Below are 16510 nucleotides of genomic sequence, written 5' to 3'. Positions count from 1 at the left end.
TGGAAATACTTTAAATATACAACTAAAAAAGGGGCCAAAGACTTTGGTAGCTACATCTAGTTTACAAATGTTTTTTGATCCTCTGACTGATAAAAATAAATATCTCAATATCATTTTAGGTAATAAAATTCCATTTGCAGCTCATCAAATCTGCAGGCTCCTGTGTGAGGGGAGGAATTAATACAAAAAAGTCAAAATGTTCAAAAAGAGAAGCTGAGCAAAATGTAATTACTTTGCCCAAGACAACATCCAACTAAAACTGACATACTGTGAAATTAGTATTTATTTAGTAATTACATAGGACCAAAATGACAATCTAATGCTTGAAATTTAACACATGGCCAATCCAAGCTGGATACTTTAACCTGTTAGTCGTTTTTGTGAAGATTATTATGATTATACAATATTTTGAGTCCGTGTGGTGAAGATGTTACAACCAGTTGTTTATTTGTGAAATACCAGTGTAATTTACAGGTTGGTAATAAACAGAGACAGTAACAGTAGAGTAGAAAGAAAACAATACAAAACAGAAACCTCAGAGAAAAATAATATTATCCTTATGTGGACTAAGGGAGAAATCCTGTTTAGGTTAGGATGTCATGGGCCTGCTGCTCCACCAGCATGGCCATGTTCTTAACATCACCACACCAGAAGTCCAACTGCTCCTTCATGCCTTTGATCTGAAACCAATGGGAGAGAGTTAGACCAGCAGGCAGAAATGGATTTCTCCCTGCATTTGTTGAGCATCACTGCTGATTTACCTTATAGTTTGAGATTAATATATTTTCAGACACTCTACTGTAGCCCAGTGGAAATATTCTGATATGATCTTGTAACTGGCCATGTTGTATGTATGATACATACATACAACATGGCCAGTTACAAGAATTTCTTGTATTGGGGTGGGGGCTAAAAACGAAATGCTGGTATTAACCCGCTCCAGAAAAAATCTGCACAAAATAAATACCTGCTGCAGGTCTAGCACCCTGGGCTGCACCCAGGTCATCTGCACCTTCTGGTCCACTTCATCAATACTGCCTTTGATCAGACCCACAGACAGAGCCTTCATCACCAGAAGCTCCACCTGCAAAAGACAAACATACAGAACATCAGAAACTACTACAGCCTTTCAGTTCTATTTGTAGTTTTTTTTCTCTCAAACTAATTCATTTCAAGTTTGCTGACACACTGAACTGATGTGGTGATTAAATACACTTGTCATCCCGCTGACCTTATTAACAGGGATTTTGGCACTCTGAGCAATCTCAGTGAATGTCAACTGTCTGTGGTTTGCAGGGCGAGTGAAAGTCATCTGGAAGTAAAAAAGACATTTTAAATTATTTCCTGTTTTTAAAAACTTCACAGCGGAGATTATAAGAAAACCATGTGATCTGGTACACTTTTGGAATAAACTTGGTTGGATCTGCTTTACTCTAAAACTATTTGGGAACACTGTTTAGTCCATGGTCAGAGGGCTAGACAACAGTAGTTAATTGGACTTGTGTTAAATAAAATCAGTGGGTGTAAAGTATCTAGTAGGGCAGAAAATATTGTATACTGATGGTGACTTCACTGAAACTAATTTTATCATCACACTGGTGTGAACCAGACTCTCATTGTCAAAGCTTCCCTTTTGAGAAAAGACAAATCGATGAAACTATAGATCAGCTGCTACATAATTGTTCAGTCTCTGTCTCACCTCCATCACACAGAGCAGCTGGATCTTCTGCATCAGTTTAGCTTCATGTGCGGCAAGGTCAGGCTAGATGCAAGAAAAAAAAAAAAAAAAAATTACTTGGCAAATAACAGTGGTCACGTTCAGGTGAGGATTTTTTTGACCAGGTTCCAAATATTGTTGAAACGGTCATTTTTCCAGTACATTGAGAATTCTTTGAATGAACCAACATCCACTTAGGTTTGTATGTAGTGGGATAATGATTGTTTGTTTTTTTTTTCCATTTGGTCTCTGGACACTACTAAACTGATTCTGGTGGAGGCAGTGTTATAGTGTGACCTGACTGTGGATAAACATAGCAGAATGAATACAGGAGTATATAAGGCTTCTTCAACGCCAAAGTCAGTTGCATGATCTCAACCCAATAGAACATGGTTTTCACTTATTGAACACAAAACTCAAGGCAGAAAGACCCACAAACAAACAACAGCTGAAGGCAGCTGCAGTAAAGGCCTGGCAAAGCATCTCAAAGAAGGAAACCTAAGCATTTGGTCATGTCAATAGGTTCTGGTGGTCATTGACTGCAAAGGAGTTTCATCTAGGTATTAAAAATAGGTTTAACCTAATTATGTTACTTAGTCATATTATTTATAAGCCACGAACAATGGGTGTGGCTATATAAAAATTATTTAAAGCCACACTTTTGTCAAACTGTTTAATTTGAAGCTGAAGTCTTCACTTTGTTCACATATTGATTGTTTCACTTTGAATTTAATGTAGTACAGGGGCCAATTGGCAAAAAACTGATTTTCTCAATATATATGAACCTAAGGTCCTGAGACTGATCTTCACATTGGCACCTTTTCTCAGTAAACATGTACATCTGTGCACATTACTGGGTATTCAATGGTTTACTGTTGTAAATGGTTCAATTTAGGTTATATTGTGTGTAAAATGTCTAGTCTGCAGAAACTGAATTATTACATGCACAGAAAGGTTATTCCAAGTTTAATCTGTCTATGCAAACCCACTGAGGTCTACCACACTGTAAAGATTAGGATGGTCATGTAGTTTATGAATTCATACTCATGTTTTCCCTTATCTAAACAATCAAAGCCACAAATGAATATGTTGAATTTTTAGTATTTACATGCTCTTCATAGACAGGCAGACAATTTTTAAGATCTCAGTATATGCTGGAATGTGAATCACCTGTTGACCCCAGGCGGACTTGAAGCCCTGGAATTTCTCAACATTGCCTGCATTGAAGGCATATAGTGTATCAATTAACCACTGTTTGTCTGTGTTCCTCAGAGAATCCAGCACAGGATGCATCAGCTGCAAAGACAAACAACAGATGTGGGGATTACTCCTCCGAGCTTCAGCTGAAAGGCTGAGCACCAGTTATAAACAACATGTGGAGAGAAATGTGTTCAGTGAGAATCATACCAGCTCTCCAAAGTTGTAAACTCCTTCTCCCAAGAGTCCAGCCAGTCCAAGTGTGAATGCCCTCTCCTGCTTCTCTGTTTCTGCAAAGTCAATAACCATCAATACATCATTTAGCCACTTATTTTAGGTCCAAATCCACATTGTTTTCCCATCATGCCTTAGTTTACCTGGAAGGTCTTTTATGTCCACACATCCAAGGTAGCGCAGAGCATCCTTGTAGTAGGCGGCATGGTTTCCAATGATGCGATAATATTTGCTAGAGAGGTCATAAAACCTGCCATGAACTGATGTCACCCCTGGCAAGTTATTCAACATTTCCTCAACCTCTTCAATGATTTTCTGGAAGACAAAGATGAAATACATCCTGATCTACAACTTTTTCATAGAGAACCACAGCCTGAGTGGTGTGGCCAGGAGTTGCTCATATTTATGCTACTCCAGCCTGTCACTTCAAACCACTCATCTTTTGAACCTTTGAAGTCTGAGCTACTGTTGCTTGGTTTTCACTTCCTTTATTATACAATTATTGCACAAACATTTTTCTGATAAGTTACTACTTAGAAGTAGCTGATTAAAAACACAATAATCTGGCGATCCACCAGCTGAGTGGTCTCAGCAGGTTCCATGTACAGATGCACAATCCATGATCCACGAATTGAGATCATCTAGCAAATCAGAACCAGCACATGTTCTAAGATTGTTTTTTATTAGACATGAACTGACATAATCTTTTCTTTTACAAACATGCACACTAGGAAACGTTTATATGTAGAACACTGAAGAACTAAGTTTTCCAATGACATTGACAAAGGAAGTACAGCATCATTAGTGTTAATGAAAATTGGTCTGTGTAATTAAAAATTGTTCTTCATTACTTTTAAACAAGGTTAATTATCTATATAAACACAAAAATTAACACAAAGGAAAAGCTGGGTCTTCCTGTGTTTTTTTAATCTCTATTTTTGTTTTCCCCTTTTGCTTAGCATTTAGATTTTGATACCAACGTTCCCATCATGCTTTGAGAGATGGATGCCGAAAACCAATGCTGCTTTAAATCAGGCACTTAACCTCGGTTATTCAGTGGGTTTAAGTTTTTTTTGGGGGCCCATCATTACTGTGAATCTGTACATTAATTACTGTTATATATGCTTAGTTCTGGTTATATGCTCAGTTCTGTTGTGGGGATTTCTCTGCTGGGAATGCTTTGATGCTTTTTTTGCTGTTATTTGAGTGTGGCTGCAAGGTATTTCAGTAAAAGAAAAGAATTACACACCCATGTGCAAACACACTAGATGTTGGTTTTTGTCACTCTGCTTCCTGACACATCACATGTGAACATTACAACTTGATGTTCAAAATGTGCCATACTGTGTTATATTTCAACAGGATGTGAAGCATGTTTTACATCAGCAGCTTGAAAATAGGAGGGAGCTGAGATTTCAAGACATTTTACCTTTGTGGCAGGAAGATCACTGATATCCAATTTAAGACTGCCAATGGATGTCTTGCAGAGAATAATGGCTTCTTCGTTACTTTTCACCTGGCTCACACAGACACATTTAAAGGTTAATGCTAGCAGTTTAGAATATTTATATTTCAAAACCTGCAATGTCAGTATCTGTGAACGTACTTTTTCCTTGGTCTTCTCAAGAAAAGTGATGGCATCTTTAGGATCTTAAAATAAAACAAACACAAACAAACAAAAAAAAAACAATCCTTAAACACTCTGAAAATTATAAACTCAGCAGAGAAATATTCTCTAATCCATAATGTTGTCCTTACCTGGCATCTGTCTGGCAACATACAGTATAATCTCCACAAGGGACAGAGGATTGATTCTGTTAAGCAAAAATAAGAAATTAGCATCAAAAGAAATTAATAAGCTATAGACTGTAAACTAGTATCACTATAGCTGATGTCACAAGAGTAGACTACAGTAAATAGCTCATCAATTTGACCTCACCTGTGTTCGAAGTCACAAAGAAAATTTTCATAGAGCTGTATAAAAAAAACAAAACAAAAAGAGCAAGAAAACACTGTGTTTAATTGTCATCTCGTTGGAAATAAAGTCTCAATTATAGTTTATGTTGAGTATTCTATGTAAATATTTTACTTATGAACAGAGAAACCCCTCAAGTGAAAAGACTGCATTTGGTGTTACCTATGAATAGCACACTTACACGTTTTACTTCTAATATAACAAAATATATTTGTGTCTCAGAGATTAACTGTTGATGACTGCTTTGTAAGGTACAATACAAAATACACAGTGCTGTTGGCAGTTCCTATTTCTTACTAGTATAAACAGAGTGGAGGCCCAGGGTACATTCTCAAAGGAAAAAAACAACATGCAATGATGTTTTCAATCCCTACTGATACTCATAAGTAATAATCAGCTTTATATGTCAGAGACATTATAGATGCTATAACAATGTTCATAAAATAGCTGGCAGCATCCTCAATCATTCAAAGCAACTTGTGTGACTGTGATGCATTTACCTGTATGAGACCATCTCCTGTTTTGAAGTAGGAATCTTTAACAAAGTCTGTCAGCTTCAGAGTCAACTGATGCCACAACCTGTCCATAAAAACACAGCTAGTCAAAATAGTTAATTATGTGTGATCAACTTTTTGTTGCAGGAATATTACCATACCTTTTTTTTTAGTTTGCACCAGTTTTTATTATATTGAAAAGGGTACCAAGTTACCTAAATTATCTATAGTATCTATATATTGTAAATAGCAAGATGAAAAGGTCCTGATGGTACTCATGTTAATCAGCCTCTGAATATTGAATACTCTGTGTCCCTAGGATGTTTTTCAAACCAAGTAAGGATTATTGCTTAGGAAATATAAATAATGGTCAACATTTGAATTTTTCAGGGCAAACTTACACACATGAGGCCTTTGATTGTCAGTTAATCTTCACTGTAATTTGTAGTTGACGCTATAAAGAATAATATTGAGCTAACGTTAACCCTAATGACTATAAGCTCATCTCAGTGACATGCTAATCAACAGCTAATAAACACTTCTAAAAGCTGAATAAACTGTGCCTTCCAATGACATGAAAATCTGCTCTGAAACTCAAAGCTACAACCAATGAAATGGTCTTTTTCTAGCGCGACTACATGTTCAACAAAAAAATATTAGCAACAAGCTGAAGTTTTGATTTTATAAACGAAATTAGCCGCGGGCTAACTGAGCCGCAGCAGCTAGCCCTAGCTTTGCATGACTCAGCGTACAGTTCAATGAATGAGCTAGCTAGCATCAGCTAGCCTAGCGTTAGCTTAGCACCTGAACTTCAACTATGCGCCTGGTTTTGTACCTTTTGTTGTACAGCTCCTCCAACGTGTGCCACTCCGCCGCCATTTCCGGCGTAGAGCTGTTACTCTGCTGCTGTTTGAGGTACCCGGTAACATCTTTCATGGTAGCTACTCAATTTTTTATTCAGACTAATGAAGTTGAATGTTCAGCTAACGTTAAGGAACCTATCGTGTCGTGAACCTACGCTGCTTCACGGCGCAAAGAATGATGGGACATAAAGGAGGGATTGCTGCCTTCGCATGCTGTTGGTAGAATAAGAACTGAAAACTATTACTATTACTATAACTATACTATAACAGACGATGAGGAAATTTATCACCTTCAGAGACTACAAGTGGCATTTAATGACACGCTGATACTTTTGTTAAAAAAGCTCAGGTGGACTAGTGCTAGTGAACTGTTTGTGAGTGCTCGAGTCTCCACCTTACAGGCTGTCATAAAAAATCGAATGTACAGATTTATTTGTCAACTCAGTGAGTCTAAAAATTCAGTTATTTTTAATATGATGTATAGTGCCACACGGTACACATCACAGTTCTGGAGGCACTGGTATAGCTGTCTTCTGAGGCTATGTTGCTAAAGGGGTGTTTTAGCTTTTATTTTTGTTTCTTGTTGTTTCCGTTTGTATTTTAAGGCTATATGGACCTTAAATCTGCAACAATATCTATCTATCTATCTATCTATCTATCTATCTATCTATCTATCTATCTATCTAAAGCGACTTTTATTTTGATGTAACACCCAGCGGTTTTGTATTTGAAACGATTTTGCCGACTATTATTCGACACTTACGTCGATAGTTATTTTCCCACTGGGCTGCTCGGGAATCGCAATTTACACAACGTATTGTGAACGCAGCAGCTGATGGGAAATCTAGGAGGCGTTTAAAGGTTAGCCAACGTAAGCTAAGAATTTTTGACAGTAAAGCTGATTTTTTGTTAGGTTATAGACCTTGTGTATAATTCAGCGGTGTCATGGCTTCTTTACTGATCTCGCCAATAATATCACCAGTCACATTTTGCTGTTTGTATCGCAGTTTGTGTTCAAGAACTATCCGGGCGCTTTCTGCAGATGGTTAGTAGCTAATTTGACAGAGCTGTGGCAGAAGTAATCAACGTTGGTGTTTATGACTGCTAAATGTTACAAGTCTTGTTTTTTAATAGGTTTTGGTCAAAGGGTTTGGTGTCCAGGTAAATGTGCAGCAGCTGTGTCCAGGTACTTCACGTTTCATCACTGCTTTCTGGGGTCATCGTGTTTAGCTTCGCCAAATCTAACATTAAAATAAGAATCACACAATAATTAGAACAACATTCATTTAGAGTCTGATATGAAATGTGTAACCCTATGCTGTTATTGTCTGTACGGCTGTGTAAATAAAAACAGGAGTGTAACTCTACAGGCAGGTTAAGTGGAGAAGGTAGTCGGTGTTTGAGGCAACCTAGCACTTTTGTTGTGACAAATTTATGGCCCAGATCTCTGAAGGTATTTGAGAACAGGATTATTATTTTTTCAAATTGAAACCAACAGTGTAATATCCTATATATCAGAAGAATAAGATCTTATGTCAATTAAAAAAAAAAAAAAATTCCATGTTGCCTACTCTTATTACAAATAGTGCTGCAATTAATTATTTTTGCTATCAATTAATTTTCTCAAGTAGCTGCATAATTATTTAATCTAAAAGATGTCACAAAATGTCTGTCACAATTTTGTTGATCCCAAGGTGATGCGATCATATGTCTTTATTTTGTTTGACCCACAAATCAAAAAAAATCATAGATTCTCATTTTACAGTTGTAGAAAATAAATCAAGCCATGTAACATTCACAGTTGAGTACCTGGAAGAGTGCACTGTAATTGCAACTGCTTATTACACTGAATGTAAAACTTGCTATTATTTTCATGGTGCACTGAAACAATGCGATAAAGGATATTAATGTGATGTTGCTTCCAAACTAGGTGGAAAAAGTGTTATTGTACTTGGGAATAATATAAGTGGAGTATCGGGAATACTAGAGTTCAGGTGATTAGGGTGAAGTTGTTGAGTCCCTTCATCCCTGTTTTGTTTCTTCACAGAAAAACAAACCCTTCCTTGTGGGGTGGGACCCGAGGACTTTTTTCCCATGGTGGCGGAGCGGCCGTCGAGCAGCAGACCCTTGAGGACATTGCTAAAAAAATCAGAGACCAGCAGTACAAGAGAGTGTTGGTGATGGCTGGGGCTGGGATTAGCACGCCTAGTGGCATACCAGATTTCAGGTAAAAGGGCTAGACCTGGTTTGTTGTCCAAAAAAAAAATTATATAAAAGTGCTGTAAAAAATATGAATTGAATTTTGTCAGGATATAAATGTTTATACCTCCATAGGTCCCCAGGCAGTGGCATCTATGACAACCTGCGGCAGTATGACCTGCCTTATGCTGAGGCGATATTTGAGATTGGCTTTTTCCACCAAAACCCTAATCCCTTTTTTGCCCTGGCCAAAGAGCTGTATCCTGGAAACTACCGGCCTAATCTGACACACTATTTTGTATGTCTTCTTCACACGAAGGGTCAACTTCTCAGGATGTACACACAGAACATTGATGGGCTGGAGCGATGTATGTATTTGTATCTTTGAGATTACTTCACATCGTGCAGTCAGTTATGTTTTTGTTTTCTTGCGTGTGTCTGTATCAAGTGGCAGGGATTCCTCCTGAGATGTTGGTGGAGGCTCATGGTACATTTGCCACTGCTACCTGCACTGTTTGTCTTAGGAAATGTGAGGGCGAGGACCTGCGAGTGAGTTGTGACACAAACACTTACTCTGTATATTTTTATCAACCCCCAGATTTCTATTCATTTCTCAAATATGGATGTTGAATTTTTACAGTCATGGAAAACTTTATGCCCAAAGAATATATTTATTAAATTGTAATTTTTTAATGTTAATGATTATTATTGAGGTCTTTTTTTTTCTGATACCAGTGATTGTGCTACGCTGTTAGTGGATGTAATACAACTTGTAATACAATTTTGTGGTTCACCAAGGTGTGAAATTGTATTCAAATTGTATTCAACCCCACCTTACAGAGCCTTAAACCAAATAAATACTCCTTAACTAATGACAAGGACAATGCGCTTAGATTTTTTTTTTTTTTTTTTACAAATTTATTTTAAAAAGTGTTTTCTTACTTTTAAACATGTTTATACCAGTGTAAATTTAATAAAAACATTACATCATATTCTACTAATTAATTACAATGTTTTATATAGTAAACAAGCAATTCAGAAGATAGCCGTTTTACATCTTGTTTCCATCCTTCATCAGCCAGACGTGATGAGGGGCACAGTCCCTAAATGCCCCACCTGTAAGGGTGTGATAAAGCCTGACATTGTGTTTTTTGGGGAGGAGCTTCCACAGCACTTTCTAAAATACCTCACAGATTTCCCACTGGCAGATCTTCTGATCATCATGGGCACGTCATTGGAGGTGAGGATTAAAAAACTTCATATTACACCATGTGAATGCTGAACACAGAACAAACACGGAAACTGTGTGAGAAGTCTTGTGATCTCACAAATTTTTAATGTTTATTAATGAATAGATTTTAGCAGCTAAGCAAATACGATCATACACTTGTTTTGCATTTACTGCAAAATTAGGCCTTTTTGTGACAGATGTTTTGACAAGTCATGGTAGGAAAAGCAAATGTATAAATACAAACTTTTATGATGGCTGCATTCCATTAAGCCGTGTCAGTTGCAGGGTTTGGGGTTGTGCATGCTTGCTCACTGTCATGGCTTATTGGGACACTTAAATGGCAGTGAGCCATCAATTAGTTGCATCTATGCTTTTTCTGCAATAAGAGGTCAGGAGATTTACTGTATACAGTGGTGTGAAAACGTATCGGCCCACTTCCTGATTTCTTATTTTTTTGCATGTTTGTCACACTTTGTTTCAGATCATCAAACAAATTTAAATATTAGTCAAAGATAACAAGTAAACACATCATGCAGTTTTTATTATTAAGGGAAAACCAAATCCCAAACTACATGGCCCTGTGTGAAAAAGTGTTTGCCCCCTAAACCTAATAGCTGGTTGGGCCACCCTTAGCAGCAACAACTGCAATCAAGTGTTTGTGATAACTTGCAATGAGTCTGTTCCAGTGCTGTGGAGGAATGTTGGCCCACTCATCTTTGCAGAATTGTTGTAATTCAGCCATTTTGGAGGATTTTCAAGCATGAACCGCCTTTTTAAGGTCATGCCACAGCATCTCAATCGGATTCAGTTCAGGACTTTAACTAGGCCACTCCAAAGTCTTCATTTTGTTTTTCTTCAGCCATTCAGAGGTGGACTTGCTGGTGTGTTTTGGATCATTGTCCTGCTGCAGAACCCATGTTCTATTCAGCTTGAGGTCATGAATGGATGGCCGGACATTCTCCTTCAGGACTTTTTGGTAGACAGCAGAATTCATGGTTCCTTTTATCAAAGCAAGTCTTCCAGGTCCTGAAGCAGCAAAACAGCCCCAGACCATCACACTACCACCACCATATTTTACTGTTGGTATGATGTTCTTTTTCTGAAATGCGGTGTTACTTTTACGGCAGACGTAATGGAACACACACCTTCCAAAATGTCCAACTTTTCTCTCGTCAGTCCACAGTGTATTTTCCCAAAAGTCTTGGGGCTCATCAAGATGTTTTCTTGCAAAACTGAGACGAGCCTTTATGTTCTTTTTGCTCAGCAGCAGTTTTCGTCTTGGAACTCTGCCATGCAGACCATTTTTGCCCAGTCTCTTTCTTATGGTGGAGTCATAAACAGTGACCTTAACTGAGGCAAGTGAGGCCTGCAGTTCTCTGGATGTTGTTGTGGGGTCTTTTACGACTTCTTGGATGAGTCGTCGCTGCGCTCTTGGGGTAATTTTGGTCGGCCGGCCGCTCTTGGGAAGGTTCTCCACTTTTCCATGTTTTCACCATTTGTAGATAATGGATCTCACTGTGGTTCGCTGCAGTCCCAAAGCTTTAGAAATGGCTAGTGATGGGCAAATGATAACGAGGCTTTGAAGCTTGTGTCACTCTTCCTGAAGCGGAGTGATTCGAAACGCTGTGTTGGAGCTTGTATCAAAACACCAGTGTCACGTGACTGATGACGTTCAAAGCTTCGAACTCCATCATTGTTTCGCTTCGCGCTTCATTGCTTCAAAATGTTTCAACACTTTTCATTGGATCATAGTCTTTCAGTGTGTGTCATTGTGAGAGTGAGAGTATTTTGGCAAGTTTCACGGCGAGTCCCACCAATAAGCGACGTTCTAAAGTTTGGGATCATTTTGATCTCTAGAGGTCTGAACTTTTATTGCTGTCTTGGGATTGAAACAGTGCCAGTGCTTCGGTTGTGCTCTTCAGAGGTTGCTAAGGCTTCAGTTGTCCACCAGATGTCACCGTCACTGAAGTCTCGAAGCTTTGAATCTTTTTCGGCACAATTGTCAGGAAAGCCTCAGTGCTTCATGAGGCTTCACTTGCCCACCACTAGAAATGGCTTTATAACCTTTTCCAGACTGACAGATCTCAATTACTTTCTTTCTCATTTGTTTTTGAATTTCTTTGGATCTTGGCATGTCTAGCTTTTGAGGATCTTTTGGTCTACTTCACTTTGTCAGGCAGGTCCTATTTGAGTGATTTCTTGATTGTGAACAGGTGTGGCAGTAATCAGGCCTGGGTGTGGCTAGAGGAATTGAACTCAAGTGTGATAAACCACAGTTAAGTTATGTTTTAACACGGGGGCAAACACTTTTTCACACTGGGCCATGTAGTTCGGGATTTTATTTTCCCTTAATAATAAAAACCTTCATTTAAAAACTGCATGATGTGTTTACTTGTGTTATCTCTGACTAATATTTAATTAATTTAATTAAATATTTATTTGTTTGATGATCTGAAACATGACAAACATGCAAAAAAATAAGAAATCAGGAAGGGGGCCAACACTTTTTCACATCACTGTAGTTGTTCATCATGATGTGAATCATTAGCTAATAAATGGAAAATACTCAAAGCTCTTGGTTGTGGTAATGTTTGATAGTTTAAAGAGACATTTCGAAAAGAGATGTTTGCCCTAAAAACACTAAGGTTAAGTTAATGGACTCATTTATCATGCACATTATGTCATCAATTTATTCTTAGGAACTGGTAAATGCTGTTCATATTTGCCCGTCAGGTGGAACCCTTCGCCAGTCTGGCAGGAGCCGTGCGCAGTTCAGTTCCCCGTCTACTTATTAACAGGGACTTGGTGGGGCCGTTCACCTGGGGCCGCCGGCCTCATGACGTTATGCAGCTGGGGGATGTGGTCAACGGTGTTCAGTCTCTAGTTGGTGCCATTGGCTGGACTCAGGAGCTGGACTCTCTGATGGCATCTGCTGCTGAGAAAGTGAGTTTTTGTTTTCACACTTTTTTCACAGATCACATCAATGCAGTGGACACAAACATCAAAATCACCAGAGAGGACACCAAAGAGAACAGGCTGGCCTTTTTGGACTGTGAGGTTGTCATCAGGTCTCATGGTAACCTAGAGATAGAAGTAGACAGGAAACCCACCCACACAGACCAATACCTTCCATTTGACTCCCACCACCCACTGAAACACAAACTAGGAGTCATCAGGACTTTATGCCAAAGATCAAACAACATCCCTACCTCCATGGAGGCCAAGAGAAAGGAGGGCACACATTTGAAGACAGCCCTCAAAACCTGTGGCTACCCTACGTGGGCCTTCAACAAGGCAATATCCACATCAGGCAGAAAAACAAGAGACACAGCTGAGCCTCAAGATCCACAGAGGAAACACCTGGTCATTCCCTATGTAGCAGTGGTTTCTGAGAGGCTTAACAAGATTTTTAGGAAACATCAGATACCAGTTCACTTCAAACCCACCTACACACTGACACAGAGACGGGTTCACCCTGAAGACCGGACACCAAAACAAAAGAGGAGCAATGTAGTATTTGCCATACAGTGTAAGGAAGAAAGCTCAGAATTCTACAATGGGGAAACTAAACAACCAGGAGGTTGTAACAGGAGGATGGTCCAGCACAGGAGGAGCAGCTCCTCAGGACCACAGTCAGCTGTGCACCTCCATTTAAAGGAGACAGGACACTCATTAGAAGACAGTGATGTACATATTTTGGACCGAGGCTTTGGAGCTTGTGTCACTCTTCCTGAAGCGGAGTGATTCGAAACGCTGTGTCGGAGCTTGTATCAAAACACCAGTGTCACGTGACTGATGACGTTCAAAGCTTCGACTGTCATCGCTGTTTCGCTTCGCGCTTCATTGCTTCAAAATGTTTCAAAGCGTTTCATTGGCTCATAGTCTTTCAGTGTGTGTCATTGGCTCATGGCGTTTCAATGCATTCTGAGGCAATGACAGCTTGACAGGTTTGACAGATGTGAGTGGTTTGGTGCCATACCAGCTGTATAACATTCATCATTCTGCTTCAGGATTTGGAGAGAGAGAGTGAGAGTATTTTGGCAAGTTTCACGGCGAGTCCCACCAATAAGCGACGTTCTAAAGTTTGGGATCATTTTGATCTCAAGAGGTCTGAACTTTTATTGCTGTCATGGGATTGAAACAGTGCCAGTGCTTCATTCGTGCTCTTCAGAGGTTGCTAAGGCTTCAGTTGTCCACCAGATGTCACCGTCACTGAAGTCTCGAAGCTTTGAATCTTTTTCAGCACAATTGTCAGGAAAGCCTCAATGCTTCATGAGGCTTCACTTGCCCATCACTAGACAGAGAAGATAGGTGGTTTGAGAGTGGTGTCAGAGAAGCTATATATGTCCAAGTGGAAAAACCCTCCCTTAATAGGGGTGGAGGGCTCAGGCATAACCTTCAATCTACCAGGCTGCCCTTTCATCTGTTCCCAGGAAATTAAGGAACAAATCAAATATTTCCCAGGGAGGACACACTCTGCAGCCAGTTGGTGAATCAGAGAGGTCACATTAGTCCACCATTAGATTTTTAGATCCTAACGACCCTCACTTGAGCTCACTTCTATTGTTCACCTAATAAGCCTATTCAGACCAGGTGTGAAGTAAAACCAACTCAGGAGTGTGGGTCTAACAACTCTCACCTGACTTACATAGCTCACCTAACGAGCCTATGGGACTAGGGGTGGAGTGAAACCAACCTGTGAGATAAATTTGGGGTACCATAGCAGATTTCTCTGACTGATGAAGCTACTCGGATGAGTATTGAAACGTTTCAACCTAAGAACTAGAAATCCAGTTGCCCTGACTCAACCTCTAGGTACCAACAAGTGGTAACTACCCTCAGCTAACAAACAATTCAGCATTTAAACTGTGTAAAAAAGCAAATTGTAGTTTTAAAAATGTGTGTAGGTTTAGGGGCTGGCAGGGGAATTTTGTTGTTTTTGGAAAGATCTTAGCTAGCTGTTTCCCATCTGTGTGCAAAGTACTAAGCTGAATTGGTTTGGATATGGTTTGAATTTTTTCAAACAAATTTTTCTGTGATTTTTGGTTACTTCCAAGTTAGTTCCATAAATTAAGTGCAGGAACAATGTGTAAATCCATTTTGCTGTTTGTGCTTCTTCTTGCAGGTTGCAAACAAGACAGGAGAGTGATACTGATTCAGCATAAAGGTGGAGGTTTGACTTTATTCATCAGAGGTTGACTGATTAATTGGGCCAATTTTGGACATTTTTACAATACTCAGCATGGGCCAGTGGCTGACCATATTAAGGTGATTAACAGACAGCGCTGTATGCAGCTTTAACACTGGTAAGTCCTGACACATGTAAAAGCAGTGTTTAAGAATAAGAAGGTAGTGGTGTATTTCATTGTGGAGATAAAAACCATAAGTGTGTTTAAAAGTCAGCATATATAGTTACTCACTGTACTGACATTTGGTTAAATTTGTTATTATTACTGTGACTTTAAAACAACTTGGTTACATTTCTGTGGGCTGAATATTGTCAAACAATGTTAGCTGAGTAGTCGAACATTTGCCAGAGCTAATTACTGCAATGGAAATGAAAACTATTTCTCAAAAACTAAAACATATTTAACTGATGCTCTGTGACACGTTGATGGGACAATCACATTAGGTGTTTTCGTCTCACAAAAAGAGAATGTCAACAAAACCCTTCAGTACAATAGAGTATGTGGTGGAATTGCGTTGACCTAATAAGGAAAGTGTGTTTTATTTATTAACCACTGATTTCTTGAAGTATAATCTTTATAAATGCACTTATATCCCTCATCTGTAATATGCAGTAATTTTAGAGGAAGACTGACAATACTGTTTATAGGATTGAGCCAGAATAAGCTACAGTGCTGTTGATAATAATGAAGTTACCCCATGTTACAGTATGGTTTATTGATGTGTTTTAATTTTTGGACAACAATGGGGCACTGTGGTACACAGTAATACACTTGTTATTAGGATACATTTGTGGTATTGACTGTTTTGTGAGAGATTGGAGTGAAAAGCAGTTGGTTTTAACCAGCAGAGGGAGCCAAATAACTTTGTTGTGAAGATCCCTGTTTTAATGTTGACCTTCAGTGTTTCATTTAAAATGTTACCAGCAGCTAAAGCTGAGCTTAGGATACAATGAAGAAAATGCCTGATCACTAAACAACACAGGTCTGTGCACCAAGCAGTTAATCTCTAATATGTTTTACAGTATGTCATTAAACCAAATTGCTGGAGTGAACAACAGTCAGGGTAAAAAATGTGTATAGTATGTTATGCTCCATGAAAACATTATATCCCAAAACCACAATAATGGGATGTATGAAACATATCTATTATTACAAATTACAGTTTTTGAAAACCCACTTCCCTCAGTCTACCTTAATTTCATGGGATATGTTTTTCTTATACCACACAAATGAGTTTAATCACCGGACTTTTTTCACTTGAGAAAAAGATGTCAGACCTTACTCTGACCTCAACCTGGACTCAGCTATTAGTTTTGCAAGTACTTTGAAATTCAGCACCTTAAGTTTTTTTTACCCAACTCTCACACCTTGATCCAATTTTCACCTCTTTCTTCCACCCAGTCCTGGGAAA

At 38.8% G+C, this 16510-nt stretch overlaps 2 protein-coding genes across 7 annotated transcripts; one reads left to right on the top strand and one right to left on the bottom strand.

The window, feature by feature from the left end:
• Nucleotides 1-422: 422 nt before the first annotated feature.
• psmd13 (proteasome 26S subunit, non-ATPase 13) lies at nucleotides 423-6639 on the bottom strand. Its single transcript, XM_026320568.1, has 13 exons — nucleotides 6453-6639; nucleotides 5624-5702; nucleotides 5088-5122; nucleotides 4907-4962; nucleotides 4755-4798; nucleotides 4578-4664; nucleotides 3292-3463; nucleotides 3125-3204; nucleotides 2888-3013; nucleotides 1700-1762; nucleotides 1232-1312; nucleotides 968-1084; nucleotides 423-680 (listed from the first exon to the last, which is right to left on the bottom strand). Exons 1-13 carry the CDS (start codon nucleotides 6551-6553, stop codon nucleotides 585-587), a joined length of 1137 nt encoding a protein of 378 aa, XP_026176353.1. The 5' UTR covers nucleotides 6554-6639; the 3' UTR covers nucleotides 423-584.
• Nucleotides 6640-7292: 653 nt separating this feature from the next.
• Nucleotides 7293-16275, top strand: sirt3 (sirtuin 3). 6 transcript variants are annotated; one of them, XM_026320498.1, is made up of 9 exons: nucleotides 7293-7341; nucleotides 7488-7525; nucleotides 7615-7666; nucleotides 8528-8707; nucleotides 8815-9047; nucleotides 9128-9228; nucleotides 9758-9919; nucleotides 12644-12853; nucleotides 15036-16275. In XM_026320498.1, the coding sequence occupies exons 4-9, from the start codon at nucleotides 8661-8663 to the stop codon at nucleotides 15057-15059; spliced, it is 777 nt and encodes a 258-aa protein (XP_026176283.1). In that variant the 5' UTR covers nucleotides 7293-7341; nucleotides 7488-7525; nucleotides 7615-7666; nucleotides 8528-8660; the 3' UTR covers nucleotides 15060-16275. The 6 variants fall into 6 exon arrangements, with proteins under 6 accessions (XP_026176283.1, XP_026176282.1, XP_026176286.1 ...); XM_026320497.1 differs by having other exon boundaries at nucleotides 7303-7525; XM_026320500.2 differs by lacking the exon at nucleotides 7488-7525 and having other exon boundaries at nucleotides 7307-7341.
• Nucleotides 16276-16510: the final 235 nt, after the last annotated feature.

This window comes from Mastacembelus armatus, chromosome 3 (assembly GCF_900324485.2).
Source record: "Mastacembelus armatus chromosome 3, fMasArm1.2, whole genome shotgun sequence".
NCBI classification, from domain to species: Eukaryota; Metazoa; Chordata; class Actinopteri; order Synbranchiformes; family Mastacembelidae; genus Mastacembelus; species Mastacembelus armatus.
Note: the sequence above shows the minus strand (reverse complement) of the source record. Positions and strands in the feature narration are given on the sequence as shown.